Raw genomic sequence first — 23,975 nt, forward strand, 5'->3', positions numbered from 1 at the left:
GCAATTTCATAGACCTCATTAAGGCGCGTCAGGATGGACTCAAGAGTCGAATTAGTGTCTTTAGGAGCAGACTCAGGAGTTGGGGATACCTGTTTGGACCTCTTAAGAGATGCTTTAGAGTCCTTAACGTCTTTAGCATTCGGTGAAGGGGCCATATTCTCAGCCATAGGGCAAACCACCTCCACAGGAACAAAATACACCTCCACAGATAGAGCGAGAGCAAGAAATGTCAGGGGCTGTAAAACACTCAATGTGCGAGAGGAAAAATGAACAGGAAGGAATAATGTACTTGCATCAAAAGAGCCGAGTAGAGATTATGGCAGGCGATCCCCGTCAGAAAAAAACACCACACAAAAAAAAAAAAAAAACTCACGTGCTGCAGGCGCCAGTAGGCACACACCGACACCTGAAAACAACCAAAATCAGGCCAAGAGCAAGGAAGTCTCACATAGGGAAGTGGCAGTGCGTCTGATGAAAAATAAAGTAGCAGAACCCACAAAAAAAAAACACGCAGTGGGCAGCACTACAATAGGCGGCAGAAAAAAACAAAATAAACTCAAGAAAAGTGAAAAAACGTCACCAGCTCCTGTATGCCTCCATTCCTGACAGGACAGACCAGTAGCGTCGTCGTGAAGAGGTGATAGTACAAACTCCCTCACAGAAGAAACAAAATGGCGGCCACTCGTGCAGACATGAAGCGCCACCTCAAAATGCCGAAATATGGAGTCTGGCCACTCTTCATCACCAGAAAAGACCCTCGTGGCGTACACGGCAGTTTCCCAGGCAGGATGTCATCCTCTGCGCTGAACAGGGCATTCCTCAGCGGCAGAAATGTCTCCGTCGGCCCCTGCTCTTTACGGAGCTCAAGCGCGATCCGCCATCTCGCAGCGGCGCGCAAGCCACGCCCCCTCTCCCAGTCTTTACTTTGTGAGACTTATCCTGGACATAAGTAATTTCTTTGCGCATCTCCAATTTTCTTTTTAGTCCACTCCCAATAGATATACAAGTGACTTCCTCACTCTATCACTTCCTCTGCAATTCCAAGCCAAGAAAGATACTGATGAGCTGACCAAGGGAATGGGAGGGCGGGATGTAGACGTGGGACGATGGACTAATCAGGCCATGTTAATCTCTTGGATCAATTGGCAGTTGATTCAACTCTCTTAGCATAATGCTGCCTCTTAGTATCACCTGGTTCTTAAGTAAAAGAGCCCAGGCTTTGTGATTTAGCACATTCTCAGGCAGATTTACTCCTGTGTGGGTGCAGTACAGTAGTTGCATACTTGGAATTTATCACTCGTATGGCCATCTGTCGCCTTTCTTTATATATATTTTTCTTCTTTTCCATATTACACTAACAAAAATACCAACCTTTACATGACAATTTTAACTTTACGTAATGTCTACAGGTATAGTGTGCTTTTGTGTGTGTGGTTTTCTGAGTTCTGTCAATTGGGACAAGTATCATATGTACCCAGTATTACGTATTCACTCTAACATTATTCCTTATGAAAGTGACACTCATCTAAATCTCAAGCACAGAATTAGATCTGACAAACATAAATACTGCAAAAACAAATTAACAGAATTCCTAGCTTTGGATATTTGAAACGGTGAGTATATACTGTTGCCTAGATTTATTAAAATGTTGCTCCAGGGATCTGTCACTTTTTTTTGCATCTGTTTGGCATTTACAAATCACTGTGCATCGTCCATAAAGCAGTAAATAAAATGGGCCCAAGGCCACTACAAGAAATATTCCTTTGGTATGCCCCAGCTAGAAACCTTCGCGCTACATCAGCAAAACTAGTCTGCACAGCTAGCTTCAAGAAAACCCAAATGGGTGGTTGGTCATTTAGCTCTGCAGCCTCACGCCAATGGAATAGCCTACCGTTTGATCTTAGACAAATGGAGAATCTACTAAACTTCAGAAAGAAGCTAAAAACCTGGCTATTCTCTAGGGTTTAGTCTAACCATGGTGCAGCTATGACCATCTGGCTGTACGACAATGTACCACACATAGCGTCTACTGAGTAATCTGAAGTGCCAGGATACCCATAGGGTGATAGTGCGCTATAGAAGTCTCACATACAATACAATAAAAACAATACAATACATGCAAAGACCGATTTGCATGACTTTGCATGGATTTGAATGTGTCAAGTAGGCATTACATGGGTGGGTCATGGATGTCCCTGTGCATCTACCCATTTATTTTTATGCAACCCTATTTTTTCAAAGACTTGTAAATATGGGTTTGTGCCAAAATAGTGTTTCTAAAATACATGTTTTTCACCTCGTTTTTAGGTCTGGCGCTAGCCAAAACCTTTTGATTTTACTAAAATTATGTGGAGACTATACATATTTGAAGGGGCTTTCTGCCACCTCTCTTCATTGATGGGTCTGTGAGGGAAAATGGCCCTCTCTGAAGGGTCACCCCAAACGTTTTGCCTTCCTCCTCTTTTTCTGACCTAGTTTTTGTTGACTTTAGTACTTTACCACTGCTAACCAGTGTTAAAGTGCATGTGCTCTCTCCTCTAAACATGGTAACATTGTCTCATGAATATGACAAAAGGTAGGGGAAGACAAGGATCAATTGTGATCCAGTAGGGCATTAATTACCATTCACAAGAGAATGGAAGGTCCGGCCACAGTCGTAGCCCCAGATATGAAAGCAACAAAAAGAGATGACTGGGCTGTTCCTTAGGACAGGAAAGAGGAAAAGATCACTAGGGAAAAAGGGTTAGTGCTCAATGGAGGACAACCCCTGGGTATCCAATTAGTTGGATATAATGGCCTCACACACCCTTGCGAGTGTCATGCTTCATCATCGGCAATGCTCCTCGTTGGGCAGGCGGTGCAATGCCCAACGGGCTCACCTCTAAGAGGGGCTCTTTATCGGAGATCTTTTATCCAACTGCCTATGAGTGAAGTGGGGGTGAGGGGCCAGGACAGAGTAGATAGTGTGGGTGAGGATAAAATGTGGCCTAAGGTACCGGAAAGCAATTTTTATTCTGGTGGTCCTCTGCCACAAATAAAATCAAGGATAGCCGGTACTCAGGGGGACTATGGTTTCCCGGAATGGACCAGGGCTAGAGTGCAAATGGTGTGGTCAACATGTTTCTCGCTTCTAGTACAATGACTGCGATTCTTCAGGACCTAGTAAAAAACTACAATCTACAAAACATGACCTAATGATTAGTATCTGTTTAAATACAGCACATAAGTTGTACTACCTGTATGACACTGCTCCTACCTAAAAAGTGAAGATAAAGGAGAACATTACCACAGGTAAGTAACAACATGTGACCCTGTAGTGACCGTGAACACACTGTGAAGAAGTGACATACTAGTGCAAATAGTGACTAGTATGTGATTAAAATCAAGTTAAAAAGCTGGTAGCATCAGTATCCATTAGAACTACTACACGCACCTATGGAAACGGTGATACTGTTACTCACCTAAGGGTTAGAGTTATAGGGTGTCAACAGTACCCGGTGGAACTGACATCAAGGGAGAAGCCATAACCTTTCAGGCTGGGAAGAAAAGGACAAAAGTGGGATGGTATTGAGAGGTAAACTCAAATGTAGGGCGCATATGTATCCTGCTGCCTCGGTACAGGCGTTCTGTCTAGGGGTAGAAAGCCAAATGGTGGAAAATTGGCCAAGTAGTATGTGTTTGAGGCACTACACGGCACTACGTGAGAGTAATCTAAATATCCTCTATCCAGCCAGTGGTAACCAGTTGGTAGATAGTGGACTGGGCTGGGTTGGTATCTAACAATGGGGAGACGCTCCCATTGTAGTTGTATTATAAAGATATTGCAAAGATAGCGTCACAGTGAGTACTGGTCAAAAACGGATATTAATTCCTGGTAGCTGTAAAAGCGCACAATGCAAAACTGCTGTTTATTCCTCCCAGGGCCGCTATTAGAATAACAGGAAAATAGTTAGAAAATAGTCAGGCAATAGGACCCTGCAGTGCGGTAAAGAGGTTTTAGTCATAAGGGTTGGAAATCTCTGTTGGTTTAGAAGGCGGTACACTTACTTTCTACTGCTCGTGTCAGGGCCAGTCAAGCCTACCCATCTCACCGGGTCCGGATAGTGGAAAGCCGGTCGTGTTCCTCCTCATTAAATAGCACCCAGGGTGTGTTCCACAGGATCCCAAACAGGAAGTAGAACCCGCCCGTAGATCATGTGGTTTCCCTCGCGAATCGGGCGGCCATGATGGAGTGGAGGGTAGTGTGTAAAAATTAGTGAACACATTCAGGGTAATGTCACTAAAATGGCGGTGTCGCTCAGTGATAGGTGGGTAGTGATTAGCCTTATAAAGTGTGGTACGCCAAGGTAAGTGCAATGGCCATGATAACTGTTGTACGACCAAGACAGCAGGTATACACTGATCCCAAACAGGAAGTAGGATCCGCCCGTAGATCATGTGGTTTCCCTCGCGAATCGGGCGGCCATGATGGAGTGGAGGGTAGTGTATAAAAATTAGTGAACACATTCAGGGTAATGTCACTAAAATGGCGGTGTCGCTCAGTGATAGGTGGGTAGTGATTAGCCTTATAAAGTGTGGTACGCCAAGGTATGTGTAATGGCCATGATAACTGTTGTACGACCAAGACAGCGGGTATACACTGAACTTAGCATAGTTCGCTGGGTGGATCAGGGATGTTTTGGAAGAGATGTGTTCACAGAGCACTCCACGGTATATCCTCATTCAATCCCTGGCTGTTGGTGGATAAGCGATGTATCCACCTCTGTTCCTTAAGAAAAAGACTGTGCTTGGATTTGTCTTGGGAGGATTCAAGAACTAACCAGGACAATGAGTCAGCCGTGTGGTTCTGTTCTAGGTAGTGCCTGCACATCTTGGTGTTTGTTTTCTTACAACGGAAGTTGCTTCTATGTTCAGAGATGCGGATTTTCACAGGGCGGGAGGTCATGCCTACGTACTGCAGACCGCATGGGCATCTCAACAAGTAGATACAGTTAGAAGTGTTGCAATTGGTATGGCCACGCAGTTCCCAGCGGAAAGTGTCCGTCAGGGGGATAGTTTTGTATGTGCTGGTGAAGGGGCACACACTGCAGGAGCCGCACTGATAATGCCCACGTACAGGCGGTAATTGCCACAGGGTGGTTTGTTTAGGTGGCTCTGCCTTCCTCGGTCTGGTATGCACCAGAATATCCTTAATAATCCTTGACCTTTTGAAGGCAAATCTGGGCGGTGTAAAACTGAGATTGCCCGTGTTCAGAATTTGCCAGTGTCGTTTGATTATCTTTTTGATTTCGTTGGAAACTGGCGAAAAGGTGGTGACACAAGTAAGAAGATCTGACTCCTGTGTCGTCCGGGTCTTGTATTCAAGTAGGGCCCCCCTATGGTTATTTTTTGCACGTTTGTGTGCCCTAGAAATCTCTCTAGTGGGGTACCCTCTATCCCTCAGGTTTCTGGATAGTAAGGAAGACTCGGTTTTGTAATCTGACAGGTGGGAGCAATTGCGCCTGACCCGCAGAAATTGTCCGAAAGGCAGGTTCAGTCTCAAGGCCTTAGGGTGGTGGCTGGTAAAGTAGAGCAAACTGTTGCGGTCTGTTGGTTTGCGATACATAGTTGTATCAATTTTGCCCCCCTCCAGTCTAACGGTGAGATCCAAGAAGGCAATTTTGTATGCAGACGCCGTTATGGTGAAGTGGAGGTATTCGTTCAGCGTGTTTAGCCAGCTGAAGAACTCCTTGTATAGGGTTTCAGTGCCTGTCCAGAGTACCAGGATATCATCAATGAACCTCCTCCATAGTTTGATGTTCAGATGGTAGGGGTTCTCTGGTCCATTGATGTGTCTTTCTTCGAAGTCTGACATGTAGAGGCAAGCTACAGAAGGGGCAAAAGTACTGCCCATAGAAGTGCCCTGGGTCTGGTGGTAGTATTGCCCTTTAAACTCAAAGTAGTTCTCCGTAAGGGCAAGGGTAGCACATTCCATAATAAAGGAAGGCGGCGTGGGGGAGCTCCATTCTTCTGCACTGAGGATTCTCTCGATCACTCCTTGTGTGGCCCTCTGGGGGATGTTAGTATAGAGGGCCTCCACGTCTAGGGTGATGAGAAAATCGATCTGGATATCCTCCTGTAGATTATCCAAGAGGCGTAGGACATCAGTGGTGTCCTGAACATATGAAGGTATTCGTTTGACCAGCGGCTGTAGAAAGTGGTCACAGAACTTTGATAAAGGCTCTAAGACAGAGTCGATGCCTGATACAATAGGGCGTCCTGGTACAGGGGTGGTCCCCTTATGTATTTTCGGAAGGATGTAAAAATAGGGGACCTTGGGTTCTTTTTTTGATAGAAAGTCAGCCTCCTTCTTGGAGATCCACTCATGACATTCAGCAGTCTCGACCAGCCCAGTGATAGCTGTTTTCAGACGTTCAGTGGGGTTGGAAGGGATGGGGGTGTAGTATCGCCTATCCCCTAGTTGTCTAAGACATTCAGTGTCATAGTCAGTGGTATTCATTAGAACTGTCGCCCCGCCTTTATCTGCCTGCTTAATGGTGATGGTCTGATCGTTGGCTAAGGAATCTAGCATCTGTCTCTCAGAATTAGAGAGGTTGTGATGTTTCTTGCCTGGTCTCATAGACCCAATGTCTTTGAGCACAGCCTGCTCATACGTTAGAATTTCATTGGGGACCATCCCGCTATGAGGGGTGAAGTTTGAAGGGTTGTGGAGACCTGAGTCAGTTGGGGTCTCTTGTGGTTTACCATCAAAGAAGGCTCTCAACCTGATCTTACGAAAAAAGTTTTGGATTTCACAGCTCTGTTGGAAATTGTCAATCTTGGGTGTGGGGACGAACCCAAGTCCCTTTTGAAGCACTTCTTCTTCGCCTGCAGTAAGTTGGCGTGAAGAGAGATTCACTACTAAGCTTATTTTCGTGCTGTCTTGCTCCGGGTGTCCATCCCTTGACCCTGAGTGTCCTCCCATTGCACCCTCTTGTCTGGCCCGTTTCCTCGCTTGCGCCCGCGCCCTCTGCCCCAGCCTTTGTCTAAAAAAGGATGCTGGTTAGTGCCATGGGGGGCAAATTGAGGTGGATATTGGGGTGCATACGGTGGCATAGGGGGTGGAAAATGGGGGTATTGCCAAAACGGTGGGCCCTGGAGCGGAGGGTGTGGATAAAATGATTGTCCACGTCTTCCACCTCTCTTACCCCTCTGGGGTTGTGATTGCCAATCGTCACCGCTCGAGTTGCTGTCACTATTTGATCCTCTCCTGGAGGAATTGGCACTGGAGTCTGAAAGGTATCCCGTCCCAGGGGGGACGTAGTCGTCTTTGAGATACGGATATACCTTTTCTTTAGAGAAACGCTGGATATCTTTCTGTAACTTAGTTACCTTCTGTTTCATCAGAAATTCTTTATGTTCAGATATTTCTTTGTTCAATTCAGCCAGCTTGGTTTTAAAGCCTAGATTCTGCCCGGCACTCTTTAGTGCACTTTCCGCGGCCTGAATCTTGGTGAGCAGCTTATCCGCTAATCGTTTTGCTGTATTGACCAGTAAAATAAGGAGGTCGTGTGTACACTTCCATGAGATTAGTGACCATTCGATCTTAAAATGGCCATCCTCCCAGAATATCCTGGGGAAGTTCTTAACGATAAGGCCATTTGGTGCTATTTTAGCCTTAAAATACTCAGCCATGAGTGCTCCATGTAGGGTAATTCTAACCCACTCTCTCTTCATATCGGAGAGTGATTTCCAATCCGCTGAGTTACTCCCAGTGGCTGTTTCTGTATCGATGCCAAGAATGGATGGTAGTCTATGGATAGCTGCCGCATCATCGTCACCGTGACGCTATCTTTGCAATATCTTTATAATACAACTACAATGGGAGCGTCTCCCCATTGTTAGATACCAACCCAGCCCAGTCCACTATCTACCAACTGGTTACCACTGGCTGGATAGAGGATATTTAGATTACTCTCACGTAGTGCCGTGTAGTGCCTCAAACACATACTACTTGGCCAATTTTCCACCATTTGGCTTTCTACCCCTAGACAGAACGCCTGCACCGAGGCAGCAGGATACATATGCGCCCTACATTTGAGTTTACCTCTCAATACCATCCCACTCTTGTCCTTTTCTTCCCAGCCTGAAAGGTTATGGCTTCTCCCTTGATGTCAGTTCCACCGGGTACTGTTGACACCCTATAACTCTAACCCTTAGGTGAGTAACAGTATCACCATTTCCATAGGTGCATGTAGTAGTTCTAATGGATACTGATGCTACCAGCTTTTTAACTTGGTTTTAATCACATACTAGTCACTATTTGCACTAGTATGTCACTTCTTCACAGTGTGTTCACGGTCACTACAGGGTCACATGTTGTTACTTACCTGTGGTAATGTTCTCCTTTATCTTCACTTTTTAGGTAGGAGCAGTGTCATACAGGTAGTACAACTTATGTGCTGTATTTAAACAGATACTAATCATTAGGTCATGTTTTGTAGATTGTAGTTTTTTACTAGGTCCTGAAGAATCGCAGTCATTGTACTAGAAGCGAGAAACATGTTGACCACACCATTTGCACTCTAGCCCTGGTCAATTCCGGGAAACCATAGTCCCCCTGAGTACCGGCTATCCTTGATTTTATTTGTGGCAGAGGACCACCAGAATAAAAATTGCTTTCCGGTACCTTAGGCCACATTTTATCCTCACCCACACTATCTACTCTGTCCTGGCCCCTCACCCCCACTTCACTCATAGGCAGTTGGATAAAAGATCTCCGATAAAGAGCCCCTCTTAGAGGTGAGCCCGTTGGGCATTGCACCGCCTGCCCGACGAGGAGCATTGCCGATGATGAAGCATGACACTCGCAAGGGTGTGTGAGGCCATTATATCCAACTAATTGGATACCCAGGGGTTGTCCTCCATTGAGCACTAACTCTTTTTCCCAAGTGATCTTTTCCTCTTTCCTGTCCTAAGGAACAGCCCAGTCATCTCTTTTTGTTGCTTTCATATCTGGGGCTACGACTGTGGCCGGACCTTCCATTCTCTTGTGAATGGTAATTAATGCCCTACTGAATCACAATTGATCCTTGTCTTCCCCTACCTTTTGTCATATTCTCTGCACGGCTAACCACCGTGGGGACTCACTCTCAGGCGGGTAAGATTAGTTCATTCCCCCACCTTTTTATCCTCAGCCAATAACTGAGTGACTTAAGGGCCCGTTAAAATATTTAAAATTCTAAATAAAAATTTTTTTCGGGGCACCCCTATTTCTCCTTCTTTAACTTACATCTCCATCTCACCTCTCTATACCTGTACCACCACAAGATGGATGGACAAGGACTGAGTTTCGGTGACGATGCGGCAGCTATCCATAGACTACCATCCATTCTTGGCATCGATACAGAAACAGCCACTGGGAGTAACTCAGCGGATTGGAAATCACTCTCCGATATGAAGAGAGAGTGGGTTAGAATTACCCTACATGGAGCACTCATGGCTGAGTATTTTAAGGCTAAAATAGCACCAAATGGCCTTATCGTTAAGAACTTCCCCAGGATATTCTGGGAGGATGGCCATTATAAGATCGAATGGTCACTAATCTCATGGAAGTGTACACACGACCTCCTTATTTTACTGGTCAATACAGCAAAACGATTAGCAGATAAGCTGCTCACCAAGATTCAGGCCGCGGAAAGTGCACTAAAGAGTGCCGGGCAGAATCTAGGCTTTAAAACCAAGCTGGCTGAATTGAACAAAGAAATATCTGAACATAGAGAATTTCTGATGAAACAGAAGGTAACTAAGTTACAGAAAGATATCCAGCGTTTCTCTAAAGAGAAGGTATATCCGTATCTCAAAGACGACTACGTCCCCCCTGGGACGGGATACCTTTCAGACTCCAGTGCCAATTCCTCCAGGAGAGGATCAAATAGTGACAGCAACTCGAGCGGTGACGATTGGCAATCACAACCCCAGAGGGGTAAGAGAGGTGGAAGACGTGGACAATCATTTTATCCACACCCTCCGCTCCAGGGCCCACCGTTTTGGCAATACCCCCATTTTCCACCCCCTATGCCACCGTATGCACCCCAATATCCACCTCAATTTGCCCCCCATGGCACTAACCAGCATCCTTTTTTAGACAAAGGCTGGGGCAGAGGGCGCGGGCGCAAGCGAGGAAACGGGCCAGACAAGAGGGTGCAATGGGAGGACACTCAGGGTCAAGGGATGGACACCCGGAGCAAGACAGCACGAAAATAAGCTTAGTAGTGAATCTCTCTTCACGCCAACTTACTGCAGGCGAAGAAGAAGTGCTTCAAAAGGGACTTGGGTTCGTCCCCACACCCAAGATTGACAATTTCCAACAGAGCTGTGAAATCCAAAACTTTTTTCGTAAGATCAGGTTGAGAGCCTTGTTTGATGGTAAACCACAAGAGACCCCAACTGACTCAGGTCTCCACAACCCTTCGAACTTCACCCCTCATAGCGGGATGGTCCCCAATGAAATTATAACGTATGAGCAGGCTGTGCTCAAAGACATTGGGTCTATGAGACCAGGCAAGAAACATCACAACCTCTCTAATTCTGAGAGACAGATGCTAGATTCCTTAGCCAACGATCAGACCATCACCATTAAGCAGGCAGATAAAGGCGGGGCGACAGTTCTAATGAATACCACTGACTATGACACTGAATGTCTTAGACAACTAGGGGATAGGCGATACTACACCCCCATCCCTTCCAACCCCACTAAACGTCTGAAAACAGCTATCACTGGGCTGGTCGAGACTGCTGAATGTCATGAGTGGATCTCCAAGAAGGAGGCTGACTTTCTATCAAAAAAAGAACCCAAGGTCCCCTATTTTTACATCCTTCCGAAAATACATAAGGGGACCACCCCTGTACCAGGACGCCCTATTGTATCAGGCATCGACTCTGTCTTAGAGCCTTTATCAAAGTTCTGTGACCACTTTCTACAGCCGCTGGTCAAACGAATACCTTCATATGTTCAGGACACCACTGATGTCCTACGCCTCTTGGATAATCTACAGGAGGATATCCAGATCGATTTTCTCATCACCCTAGACGTGGAGGCCCTCTATACTAACATCCCCCAGAGGGCCACACTAGGAGTGATCGAGAGAATCCTCAGTGCAGAAGAATGGAGCTCCCCCACGCCGCCTTCCTTTATTATGGAATGTGCTACCCTTGCCCTTACGGAGAACTACTTTGAGTTTAAAGGGCAATACTACCACCAGACCCAGGGCACTTCTATGGGCAGTACTTTTGCCCCTTCGGTAGCTTGCCTCTACATGTCAGACTTTGAAGAAAGACACATCAATGGACCAGAGAACCCCTACCATCTGAACATCAAACTATGGAGGAGGTTCATTGATGATATCCTGGTACTCTGGACAGGCACTGAAACCCTATACAAGGAGTTCTTCAGCTGGCTAAACACGCGGAACGAATACCTCCACTTCACCATAACGGCGTCTGCATACAAAATTGCCTTCTTGGATCTCACCGTTAGACTGGAGGGGGGCAAAATTGATACAACTATGTATCGCAAACCAACAGACCGCAACAGTTTGCTCTACTTTACCAGCCACCACCCTAAGGCCTTGAGACTGAACCTGCCTTTCGGACAATTTCTGCGGGTCAGGCGCAATTGCTCCCACCTGTCAGATTACAAAACCGAGTCTTCCTTACTATCCAGAAACCTGAGGGATAGAGGGTACCCCACTAGAGAGATTTCTAGGGCACGCAAACGTGCAAAAAATAACCATAGGGGGGCCCTACTTGAATACAAGACCCGGACGACACAGGAGTCAGATCTTCTTACTTGTGTCACCACCTTTTCGCCAGTTTCCAACTAAATCAAAAAGATAATCAAACGACACTGGCAAATTCTGAACACGGGCAATCTCAGTTTTACACCGCCCAGATTTGCCTTCAAAAGGTCAAGGAATATTAAGGATATTCTGGTGCATACCAGACCGAGGAAGGCAGAGCCACCTAAACAAACCACCCTGTGGCAATTACCGCCTGTACGTGGGCATTATCAGTGCGGCTCCTGCAGTGTGTGCCCCTTCACCAGCACATACAAAACTATCCCCCTGACGGACACTTTCCGCTGGGAACTGCGTGGCCGTACCAATTGCAACACTTCTAACTGTATCTACTTGTTGAGATGCCCATGCGGTCTGCAGTACGTAGGCATGACCTCCCGCCCTGTGAAAATCCGCATCTCTGAACATAGAAGCAACTTCCGTTGTAAGAAAACAAACACCAAGATGTGCAGGCACTACCTAGAACAGAACCACACGGCTGACTCATTGTCCTGGTTAGTTCTTGAATCCTCCCAAGACAAATCCAAGCACAGTCTTTTTCTTAAGGAACAGAGGTGGATACATCGCTTATCCACCAACAGCCAGGGATTGAATGAGGATATACCGTGGAGTGCTCTGTGAACACATCTCTTCCAAAACATCCCTGATCCACCCAGCGAACTATGCTAAGTTCAGTGTATACCCGCTGTCTTGGTCGTACAACAGTTATCATGGCCATTACACATACCTTGGCGTACCACACTTTATAAGGCTAATCACTACCCACCTATCACTGAGCGACACCGCCATTTTAGTGACATTACCCTGAATGTGTTCACTAATTTTTATACACTACCCTCCACTCCATCATGGCCGCCCGATTCGCGAGGGAAACCACATGATCTACGTGCGGATCCTACTTCCTGTTTGGGATCAGTGTATACCTGCTGTCTTGGTCGTACAACAGTTATCATGGCCATTACACTTACCTTGGCGTACCACACTTTATAAGGCTAATCACTACCCACCTATCACTGAGCGACACCGCCATTTTAATGACATTACCCTGAATGTGTTCACTAATTTTTATACACTACCCTCCACTCCATCATGGCCGCCCGATTCGCGAGGGAAACCACATGATCTACGGGCGGGTTCTACTTCCTGTTTGGGATCCTGTGGAACACACCCTGGGTGCTATTTAATGAGGAGGAACACGACCGGCTTTCCACTATCCGGACCCGGTGAGATGGGTAGGCTTGACTGGCCCTGACACGAGCAGTAGAAAGTAAGTGTACCGCCTTCTAAACCAACAGAGATTTCCAACCCTTATGACTAAAACCTCTTTACCGCACTGCAGGGTCCTATTGCCTGACTATTTTCTAACTATTTTCCTGTTATTCTAATAGCGGCCCTGGGAGGAATAAACAGCAGTTTTGCATTGTGCGCTTTTACAGCTACCAGGAATTAATATCCGTTTTTGACCAGTACTCACTGTGATGCTATCTTTGCAATATCTTTATAATACAACTACAATGGGAGCGTCTCCCCATTGTTAGATACCAACCCAGCCCAGTCCACTATCTACCAACTGGTTACCACTGGCTGGATATAGGATATTTAGATTACTCTCACGTAGTGCCGTGTAGTGCCTCAAACACATACTACTTGGCCAATTTTCCACCATTTGGCTTTCTACCCCTAGACAGAACGCCTGCACCGAGGCAGCAGGATACATATGCGCCCTACATTTGAGTTTACCTCTCAATACCATCCCACTTTTGTCCTTTTCTTCCCAGCCTGAAAGGTTATGGCTTCTCCCTTGATGTCAGTTCCACCGGGTACTGTTGACACCCTATAACTCTAACCCTTAGGTGAGTAACAGTATCACCGTTTCCATAGGTGCGTGTAGTAGTTCTAATGGATACTGATGCTACCAGCTTTTTAACTTGGTTTTAATCACATACTAGTCACTATTTGCACTAGTATGTCACTTCTTCACAGTGTGTTCACGGTCACTACAGGGTCACATGTTGTTACTTACCTGTGGTAATGTTCTCCTTTATCTTCACTTTTTAGGTAGGAGCAGTGTCATACAGGTAGTACAACTTATGTGCTGTATTTAAACAGATACTAATCATTAGGTCATGTTTTGTAGATTGTAGTTTTTTACTAGGTCCTGAAGAATCGCAGTCATTGTACTAGAAGCGATAAACATGTTGACCACACCATTTGCACTCTAGCCCTGGTCCATTCCGGGAAACCATAGTCCCCCTGAGTACCGGCTATCCTTGATTTTATTTGTGGCAGAGGACCACCAGAATAAAAATTGCTTTCCGGTACCTTAGGCCACATTTTATCCTCACCCACACTATCTACTCTGTCCTGGCCCCTCACCCCCACTTCACTCATAGGCAGTTGGATAAAAGATCTCCGATAAAGAGCCCCTCTTAGAGGTGAGCCCGTTGGGCATTGCACCGCCTGCCCGACGAGGAGCATTGCCGATGATGAAGCATGACACTCGCAAGGGTGTGTGAGGCCATTATATCCAACTAATTGGATACCCAGGGGTTGTCCTCCATTGAGCACTAACCCTTTTTCCCTAGTGATCTTTTCCTCTTTCCTGTCCTAAGGAACAGCCCAGTCATCTCTTTTTGTTGCTAACATTGTCTCATGTTCAACTGGCATATGAAATTTACCTATAACTCCCTAGTAAAGTGCATTACATGTGCCCAGGGCTTGTAAATTAAATGCTACTAGTGAGCCATAACACTGCTTGTGCAACCCTCTTACGTATCCCTTTAACCGTGTCTCAGGCCTGCCACTGCAGAGCCTGTGTGTGCCGTTTTAAACTGCCATGTCGACCTGGCAATTTAAACGTCTTGCCAGGCCTAAACTTTCCTTTTTAATCATTATAAGTCACCCTAAGGTAGGCCTTGGACAGCCCACGGCAGGGTGCAGTGTATTTAAAAGGACATGTACTTTTACGTTTTACATGTCCTGGTAGGGAAAAACACTAAAATGTGTTTTCTCTATTGCAAGGCCTACCTCTCCTGTAGGATAACATTGGGATTACCTTATTACATTTTATAGGTGTAATTTCCAATTGGGAAGAGATGGGACACCCAAATTTGGTGTCTCTGGAATCACAATTTAAAATTCCAACTTAAGGTGAAGTTGGATTTTAAATTGTAATTCTGAAAATGACACTTTCTTACTTTAGCCATTTTGTTTCTTCTGCCTGTCCTGAATACACGTTTGGGTTGGGGTACACCTGGGCTTCATGCATTGCCTCTATGCAGCCACACACAAAGAGACGTTAAGTGTGTGACTGATGGGCTATCCACATCCTGATGGGCAATCCTGGGCAGGATGAGAGGGAGGAGCCAATACATGATAAGTTAAAGGGTTTTCTATAAGCGCTCGATTACCCAATGGTGATTTGCATGCAGTGGGAAGTTCTTTAGTTGAATTATTGGCTTCTTCTATCTTTCTACTGAAGTAGAATGCTTTTTCCTTAATAATAAGAGGTTTATATTTTGCTAAACAAAGCTTGTATTTAGCCTTTTCGACTTCATTATAAGCAGTTCTCCATCTCTTTTCTGGTCTTCTGCAGTTTTGTTTGTGGGCCCTGAGCACAGCAGTGAACCACGGGTCCGAAATGTTAGAGCGTTTAAATATAACCATTTTCACTGGTGCCAGAGAGCTGGCAGCAGTGTCCAGCCACTGAGTGTATTGAGAGATGGCAAAGTTTACATTGCCCGAGAGTGCTGGTAGCGAGTTGCTTAAACATTTGGAGATGAGATCTGGTTGATTGTTGTGCCAGGCCCATGAGGAGAAATTGGTTGGTCGGGCTTTGGTACAGGGACTGGGCTGATTAATACAAATGTCAAACAAGATGGCACTGTGGTCTGAGTTCTAAATTTGCCTATGGCGGAGTTATTGGTGAAGATACTATCAAGTGTGCGTCCTTACACTTGAATAGGCTGTGTCCTGTCCCCACACAATGGGCTGCATACACCCCAGTAATGAGTCTGGAGTCAGGGCAGTAAGGGCAGGGACTCTGTGCACTTCAAAGGCCTTTCTTTGAAGTCCTCCCCACTCAAAGGCACAAATGGGTATAAGCACTGGACCGCTGACACCACCAACTCAGTACACTTCTGGACCTGTGAAAACTCTGCCAGGAAGAAGAACCGCTGTGCTGCTGAAAGAACTGCCACTCTGCTGAACTGCTGCTTTTCTGGACTTTTGCCTTGCTGAGCCTCCCTTCTTCCTGCTATTCTCCTGCCTGGTTGAGAAGGACTGGACCTGCATCACTTGAACCCAGAGTGACTACAAGGGCTTGCTGGCTAGCCTCCTGTTTTAAGTCACAGGGACATCAAAGACTTCAATTCATCCTGATACAGCACCTTGACTTTGCTTGCTGCAAGTCTTGACCTGCCAAATGGTGCCAACCCACCTGGTCCCTTGGAAGTGGGTATAAAGTGCTGCTTCAACCAGAACCCACGTATCCTCATTGCAACTGGCACATCTTCGCCTTTGCGTGAGTAAGAACCAGTGCATCCTCGTCATTGCGTGGAGTGGACCCAGCACATCACCTTCGGGACAAGTGCATCGCCTTTGGAATCCACCCATGGCCCAATGTGGGAGCGGTAGCCACGCAGTGCATTCGTAACAAGCGTGTCGCACTCTGATCCAAAGCATCCCCACAGTTGCGCAGAGAAAATTGACGCATCTTATCCACTGCATGGCTCGACACCGACGCATCACTCCAGTTTCACCTTGCGTCTTCATCGTCAGCGACACATTCCAGATCAAGGTACTTTGATTCAGCGGGCCCAAGTGGGTCCCTGTATACGGCCCACGCTCCATTGTGGTTGGCATGAATTCTTGACTTTTCCCCAGTCCAGAGTGACCAGATGTTCCATTAAAGCGCATACTGTTTCTAAGCGCTATTTTACATTTATTCTTTAAAAAATCATATCTCAACTTCCACTTGTTGGATTTTTGTCATTTTGGTCTTGTTTTATTTATAAAACCATTTTATATGATTCTAACCTGGTCAGAAGTCATTTTGTGGTGTTTCACTGTGTTACTCTTTAAGTGTTGCACATATACTTTACACACTGCCTCTTAAGTTAAGCCTGACTGTGCTGTGCCGCGCTTCCAGAGGGTGAGCACAGGATAGTTTAGGGTGTGTTGTGACTTACCCTGACTAGGATTGTGGTTCCAGCTTGGACAGGGTGCATACCTCTGCCAACCAGAAATCCCATTTCTAACAGTTTGTTGTTGTGTCATTCTCATTTTGCTTCCGCCCACTACAACATACAACATTGAGCAATGGGTTAGATACTTAAGCCACTGGTTAACTTCACTTTGAGTGGGTGCATTTTGCTCTCTCACAATGAGCACACCCGCATACCAGGTAGTCCCTCCAGTGCCAGTGTTTTTGTTTTTCGTTTATAATTACATTAGTGCTGCTTTGTGTTTAGAGCCTATTGTGATAGCAGGATGGATCCTAGCACAGGGCACAATCTAGTTTTATCAGTTCCTGTACCGGCCGATAGTGTTGTAAATTCTTTTTGGATTTTCCTTTGTTTATCTGACTAATTGAGTCCATTTGAAACTATTTTGTAATACGTTTTCCTCTTTTTACTATGAAAGCAGTACACAAGCCAAAAGCTTCAATATTAGGAGGTGAATTCATAAGCACACAATTCTTCAGAGCATATTTATTTTGGACTCAGTTTCACCAAATGTTCTTTTATGAAGTTTGCCTAGACAGAAAACTGGCCTTTATGGTGTTTAATTTGCAGCACTCGTAACACTTTTTCTTTCTTTCTTTCTTTCTTTCTTTTTTCCTTTCTTTCTTTCTTTCTTTCTCTTCCTTTTCATTTTCCTTGATTCGTGACTTGTTTCTTTCAATCTGGCCTTCTTTCTTTCCTTCTTTTATGCTCTTTTTCTTTCCTTCCTTCATTTTTCTATCTTTCTTTTTCTTTCTTTCATGCTTTTGTTTTTCTTTCTTTCTGTCATGCTTTCTTTTTTCTTCCATGCTTTTTTTCCTTTTATGCTTTCTTTTTTCTTTTTTTCTTTCATGTTTTCTCTTTTTTCTTTAAATCCTTCTTCCCTTCTTTCTTTTTTTGTTCATTTCTTCTTGCCTTCGTTCTCTCTTGTTTTTTGCCTTCTTTCTCTTGTCTTCTCTTCTCTTCCTTGTTTCTTTCTTTCATGTCTTTCCTTCTTTCTTTCTTTCTTTCTTTCTTTTTTCTTGCTTTCTTGCTGTCTTTCTTTTTCTAGCTTTTCTTTCTTTCTTCCCTGCTTTATATCTTTCTTGTCTTCTTCATTCTCACCTCTTTGTTTGCAAGAGGCTGACAGAACGATTGTTTTTTTTCTCTGTTAGCCAAGACCCTTTTGATTTTATTAAAATATGTATATTACATACTTATTTATAGAGGTTTTCAACTGCATGTCATCCATTTGCCTGTGGTTGTGTCATTCACATTTTTCTTCCACCCACTTGAGCAGGCGTCAATGGGAAAAGCCTCTGCCCACTTTCATGCAATCATTAGCTGACTTCACTATGAATTAAGACATGTTGCCCTTTCACAAGAGCACATTGCCATATAAACTATTCCCTTTAGTGCCGGGGAGTGCTATGGTAATGTGTGCTTTTTTTTTTAGACCAAAAAACATTTTTGTCTTCAGCCATTTTTTATTTTTTAGATTGATGAAGGCCTGGCAACTTCTTGAACACAAACCGTTTTGCAAAAACCATGATAAAACAAGAATTTCCCAAAGGCCGGCGGCCAACCCCAAACCTATTGGCTTTGCCAATACTTGTCTCCTCTTTGTTTGTGTCTGTCCAGCATTCTGAGAGTCAAAGAGGAAATAGCCTCAAAGTTAGTTTTTGTTAAGCAAGGTACGCCTACCTGCACAAAAACGATCCTGACCACAACAAAGGCACTCTTGAGATATAACACCAGGGTCCCTGCTTGGCGCTAGGCAGCCACAAGTGCACTAGCACTAGGAGAGAGCAGAACTGCGCCAAACCTTTGTAAATATAGCGCAGGTTCTGCTGTCTCCTTTTCACGCAACACAGCGCAGCAGCTTCTCATGGTGCACTTTGTTGCGTTGTGTGAAACCTTAGTAAATCCAGATCTGTGTGCTATACTGGAATTCTAAATAGTTCTCAAGCAACAATATATTTTCCTATATTTGGTAATATGTCCCTATTTTAATGGAGTCAAGAAACATGGTCAGATTCATACAATGTTAACAATTGGAACAGGGGATATTTTTGATAATTTCTTTCTAACCACTGAGAATGAGTGTGGACAGATTGTTCATCTCATGCTTTTAGTCTTGATACAGCTCAGGCTGCGTTCGAAAACACACCTCAGCCTCGTGTTGCTGTTTGTCTCTGCAGCCCCTACCACCATGCCACACATCTGTGGATTCTATGCGGGTCTTCAAGGAGCACTGCAGAGTTGCTGAAGAATACCACGAAGTCAAGAAAGAAATTGCAATCTTAGAAGAAAGGAAGTATGTACTTGTTTCATAAATCATCTCAATATTTCATCTGTTTCTCACTTGATTTATATGTATTTACTACAAACATCTGCATTAAATAGATTTTTTATTTTCTTTTTTCCCCACAATAGGTGCCCTTTGTTAGTTGACACAAGAATATAAACAACTATTCCTCACACAAATATACGTAAAAAGGAAAGCCTTTAAAGTCTGGCTTGGAGAGAGCTTTCGCTCTCTTATCTCATGTGGATTGTGGAAAACAAATACATAAATAAAAATGCAAACGTCTTTACATATATGGAGGGGTTTTTCGCTCAGCCATCTTCGTATACTGGTCTGCTCAATGGTCATTCACATTTTGCTTCCATCCAACTTTTTAAGTCATCTCAGTGTGGGCTTAAACAGCATCTTTAGGTTACAGTAATTCAATGCCAATAATACCCTTTCTTTGCACTAATAAGAATCAGATTTTCCAGTGATGTGCATGAAATTTGTAAGAGTATGCCTTTTATGCCCATGATATGTGGAAATATTTTATGGACATTTTTGAAAAGCATGCAATGGAATGTTCCCATATGTCCAATAAGTACAGTCTCAGAATAATCTCTCAACCTCTGTATGATTTGTTTCAGTTTGCTGAACAATTTTACCATTTGGAACCTCAATGTTACTTACTGAGGCAATTGCTTTTTCTGGAGTTCCTTTCAACTCTTGCCCATGGGTGTTGATTCACCAGAATGCCAGGGATAGCGGACGTGACATCAAACACCCTTTGACCTTAATGACATCACAGGAAGTGACATCATATGCCCCCTGATAGTATTACAAAGTAATACCGAGTTGTGCTATACTCTGCATTGCATTATTTTGTATCAAGGGGACATTCCATGGATGGTGCGTGGGAGTTCCGATGCTACCATCCATAGGTTTTGATGCAAATCCCTATTTACAAATTTTGGGAGACAGGAATTTGTGCCTAAATGGTATGCCTCCTTGGGGCAGGCCTATTGAGGAGAATTCTTTTCATTTATTCTCATTTTTCCAACTTTGCATGTGTACTGCACTGGACGCGTTGTCAGCATTGCCCACAACCAGACAATCAATCAATCAATCAATCAATCAAGCTTTTATATAGCGCACTACTCACCCAGAGGGTCTCAAGGCGCTAGGGGAGGGGGGTCCGCTACTGCTCGAACAGCCAGGTCTTGAGTTGCTTCCTGAAGGCGAGGTGGTCCTGGGTCAGGCGGAGGTGGGTCGGGAGGGAGTTCCACGTCCTGGCGAAAATTGCTGCTAAACGGGAGGGAGAGCGAGAAATTGTGGACTGTTGCATCTTTAAATAATTATTTTTGAATACCTTGTTTTTAAAACTGTATCGCATTGCTTCACATTTGAGCAAAGAGATGCTTGGAGGTCAGTGCTCCAGCATTATCATGGGGAATCGGCATCCGGTGTGTGGACAAATTATTAGCATCATGCACAACCAAACAGAGGCAAATTCTTTGTTCTGCTGCTGAACAGGAGGGAAAGTGGGGACTTGTGGACTGTCACTCTTTTTAATATTTTGTTTTAAAACCTTGTTAATAAAACTGTACCGTACTGTTGCACGTTTGAGCTAGGAGATGCTTGGAGGTCAGCACTCCAGCTTTATCATGGGTAATCGCAAAAAATGGCATCCAGTGTGTGGACAAGCAGGGGGCGCGCCGTTGGCACACCAAAAGCGTGCCAAAGGCAAGCCTGTCTGCGCCAGTTCGTGTCCGAACATGTCCAGGGGCCAGGAACCCTGGTTCTCCACTAGTAAGTAAAATATCTTATTTTTCCTCACAGCTCCTAGCCCTATGAGAGACCTTAAATGATAGTTGCCTCAATAAATGTGCTTAAAGGAGAAACAATATGTAAACACTGCTCCTTGCCCCTTTCATGGGTGACTGATCCTAAGCCCCAGATAAATGAGAAGGCTAAGTGGCACATGTATCTTATTCCCTGCGACAAGTTAGAACTATTTGCCTTCTTAGAGAACAAAAAAAACAGATGAAGCATTTCTTATCAAAACATAGCTTCATGCTGACTCAGGGGTTGATTCACTGTTTAGATCGAGAAAATAAGAAGGGAGGAGGTATTGCGATTATTCTTAAAGAAAAATTTAGATCTTAAATCTAGTGAGGTCACGTTTTAGCAAATGATCCCAATTGCTCCTTAGGACCATTGAATCCCATATGAGCAACACAGTTTTTAATTAGGTTAGTAAGCTTCACCAATAAAGACTCCTCAAGTCAGCATCACTAGACCTATTTTAAATCACTTCCTTCCACCACACTAAACATTCCTCATGACCCAAACCTCTTCATACAGCAAACTTAAAAGCTCTCCGGAAAAGAGCTCCTTCGCGGGTGCCTGTCGGGCATTGCGGTGCTGGCCCAACAAGGAGCATGCCCAGATGACACCTTTCAGGGTGTGTGAGGGCACTTGCTCCTATTGGAGATTATTCAACTGACCTGAAAATCTACTATTTTTCAATTTGTCATATTTCCTATCTTTTTCTAAGGAACTGCACACTCTTTTATTTAAGTTGTGACCAAAGGGAGCGTGTGTGCTGGACCTAGCTAAAAGCTCCTGGCTCCTCTTGTTTGAAGAAACTTTTAAAGGTTCAAGACCCATTACCAATAATATGAATAGATCATTTAATGATCCTGCTTACTCCAGATACTCCTTACTCTCCTCCTAATCGTAAACTAGTCACTTTGCCCAAATTACCAATTGAATCCTCGATACAAGCCCACATTGAGTCAAGACCTATCTTAGGCCTAGATCCTAGCATAGCAAGTGAGAACATTTCCCAGTGGATTACATCCAGCCTTGATTAAGTTATCCCTGAAACAGTCTACACCAGAAGAGTGAAAGACAAATCTGCACCCAGGTATACCCCCAACCTCCAGAAAAAGATTATTGGGAGACAATAAAAAAAAGTATTGAGAAACCATTAGAGTGTATCATGCTGAAATTAAAAAAGACCAAGCATCCTACTTCAAGGAAAAAAATAACAGTGCAGTGAACTCCTCACATAAAATGTTTAGTATAGTTAATATTCTATTAGAGCCATTCTCTGTGGGGTTTTCTCCCGAACCCTCACCTTTGCGCTGTAATGACCTTGCTAGATTCTTACAGAATAAAATTCCCAACACATAGAGAGACTTTCAACCATCCATGGATATCAGCAATAGGAGTCATAGTTAAGACTTGTGGAGTTTGAACTATCATTTGCTCAGTGTCTTTCTCCCCTGAAATCCGATAGTTTTTTATAAATCCGGAGTAAAATTAAATCCAGCTCCCCCAAAGATCCTGACCCACCATGTATCTTATCTAAAGTAGCACATCAGATTTTTCCGACCTTGCTTGAAGTGGCTAACCTCTCTTTGACCTGGAGATAAGTCCTGTGGCATGTAAACATGCTATGGCCAAAGCACTATTAAAGAAGTCTAGTTTGGATGATATCCACTTAGGAAATTATCATCCAAGTGTTGCTTCCTGGGAGTGTCTCTTTGTCTAGGATCCTGGAAAAGTATGATATCCTCCATCCCACACAGACCGGATTTCAACACTACAATGGCACAGAAACTGTGCTCCTGACAGTGGTAAAAGAAGCCAGGAAACTTCTAGATCAAGGAGGCTCAGCAGCCATCATCCTTCTAGACCTCAGCTCAGGTTTTGATACGATCCACAAAATTCTAGCAGAAAGATTACAGAATGCTGAAATTTTAGGACCTCACCTGGCCCGGCTGAGATCCTTCCTGGAAGCAAAAGACACACAATTGATGGACGGAATGCTGAACAAATCAAAACATTCACCCCCAGTAGAGAGATCTGGGTCAAATCCATCCTTCTTTTGCTCACCATGCCACCCCAGTTTGGACCTGGCCATATTCAAATCAGTCTTGAAGCTGTGCCTCATAGGAACAGTCCAGCCCTAATTGCAAAGCCAGGTCCTCCCTGGACCGGAAACCAGCATCCTAGGACCGGTTTTGGGTTTTCACCCCTCATCACCCAGGATAGCTCGAATCCAGTGGCACACTGAGCCCGGGACCCATGTCTGGGCATACGCGGCGCACTTAGTGCGAGAAAGCAAAAGACACACAATTGATGGACGGAATGCCGAGCAAATCAAAACATTCACCCCCAGTCAAGAGATCTGGGTTAAATCCATCATTCTTTTGCTCACCATGCCACCCCAGTTTAGACCTGGCCATATGCAAATCAGTCTTGACCCTGTGCCTCATGGAAACAGTCCAGCCCGAACTGCCAAGCCAGGTCCTCCCTGGACCGGAAACAAGCATACTAGGACCGGTTTCATGGTTTCACCCCTCATCAGCCAGGATAGCTTGAATCCAGTGGCACAGTGAGCCCGGGACCCACGTCTGGGCATACCTGGCGCACTTAGGGCGAGAAAGCAAGCGACGCACAATTGATGGACGGAATGCTGAACAAATCAAAACCTTTACCCCCAGTCAAGGGATCTGGGTTAAATCCATTTGCTCACCATGCCACCCCAGTTTAGACCTGGCCATATGCAAATCAGTCTTGACCCTGTGCCTCATGGGAACAGTCCAGCTCTAACTGCCAAGTCAGGTCCTCCCTGGA

At 44.7% G+C, this 23,975-nt stretch overlaps 1 protein-coding gene across 2 annotated transcripts in view; it reads left to right on the forward strand.

The window, feature by feature from the left end:
* Nucleotides 1–23,975, forward strand: part of MAP3K7CL (MAP3K7 C-terminal like) — a 131,804-nt gene that overhangs the window by 102,447 nt on the left and 5,382 nt on the right. For both annotated transcript variants that reach the window (XM_085623091.1, XM_085623092.1), the window contains exon 4: nucleotides 19,240–19,355. In XM_085623091.1, coding sequence (XP_085479217.1) covers nucleotides 19,240–19,355 — 116 coding nt within the window. The remainder of the gene's footprint in view (nucleotides 1–19,239; nucleotides 19,356–23,975) is intronic.

This window comes from Triturus cristatus, chromosome 8 (genome assembly GCF_964204655.1).
Source record: "Triturus cristatus chromosome 8, aTriCri1.1, whole genome shotgun sequence".
Lineage (NCBI taxonomy): Eukaryota > Metazoa > Chordata > Amphibia > Caudata > Salamandridae > Triturus > Triturus cristatus.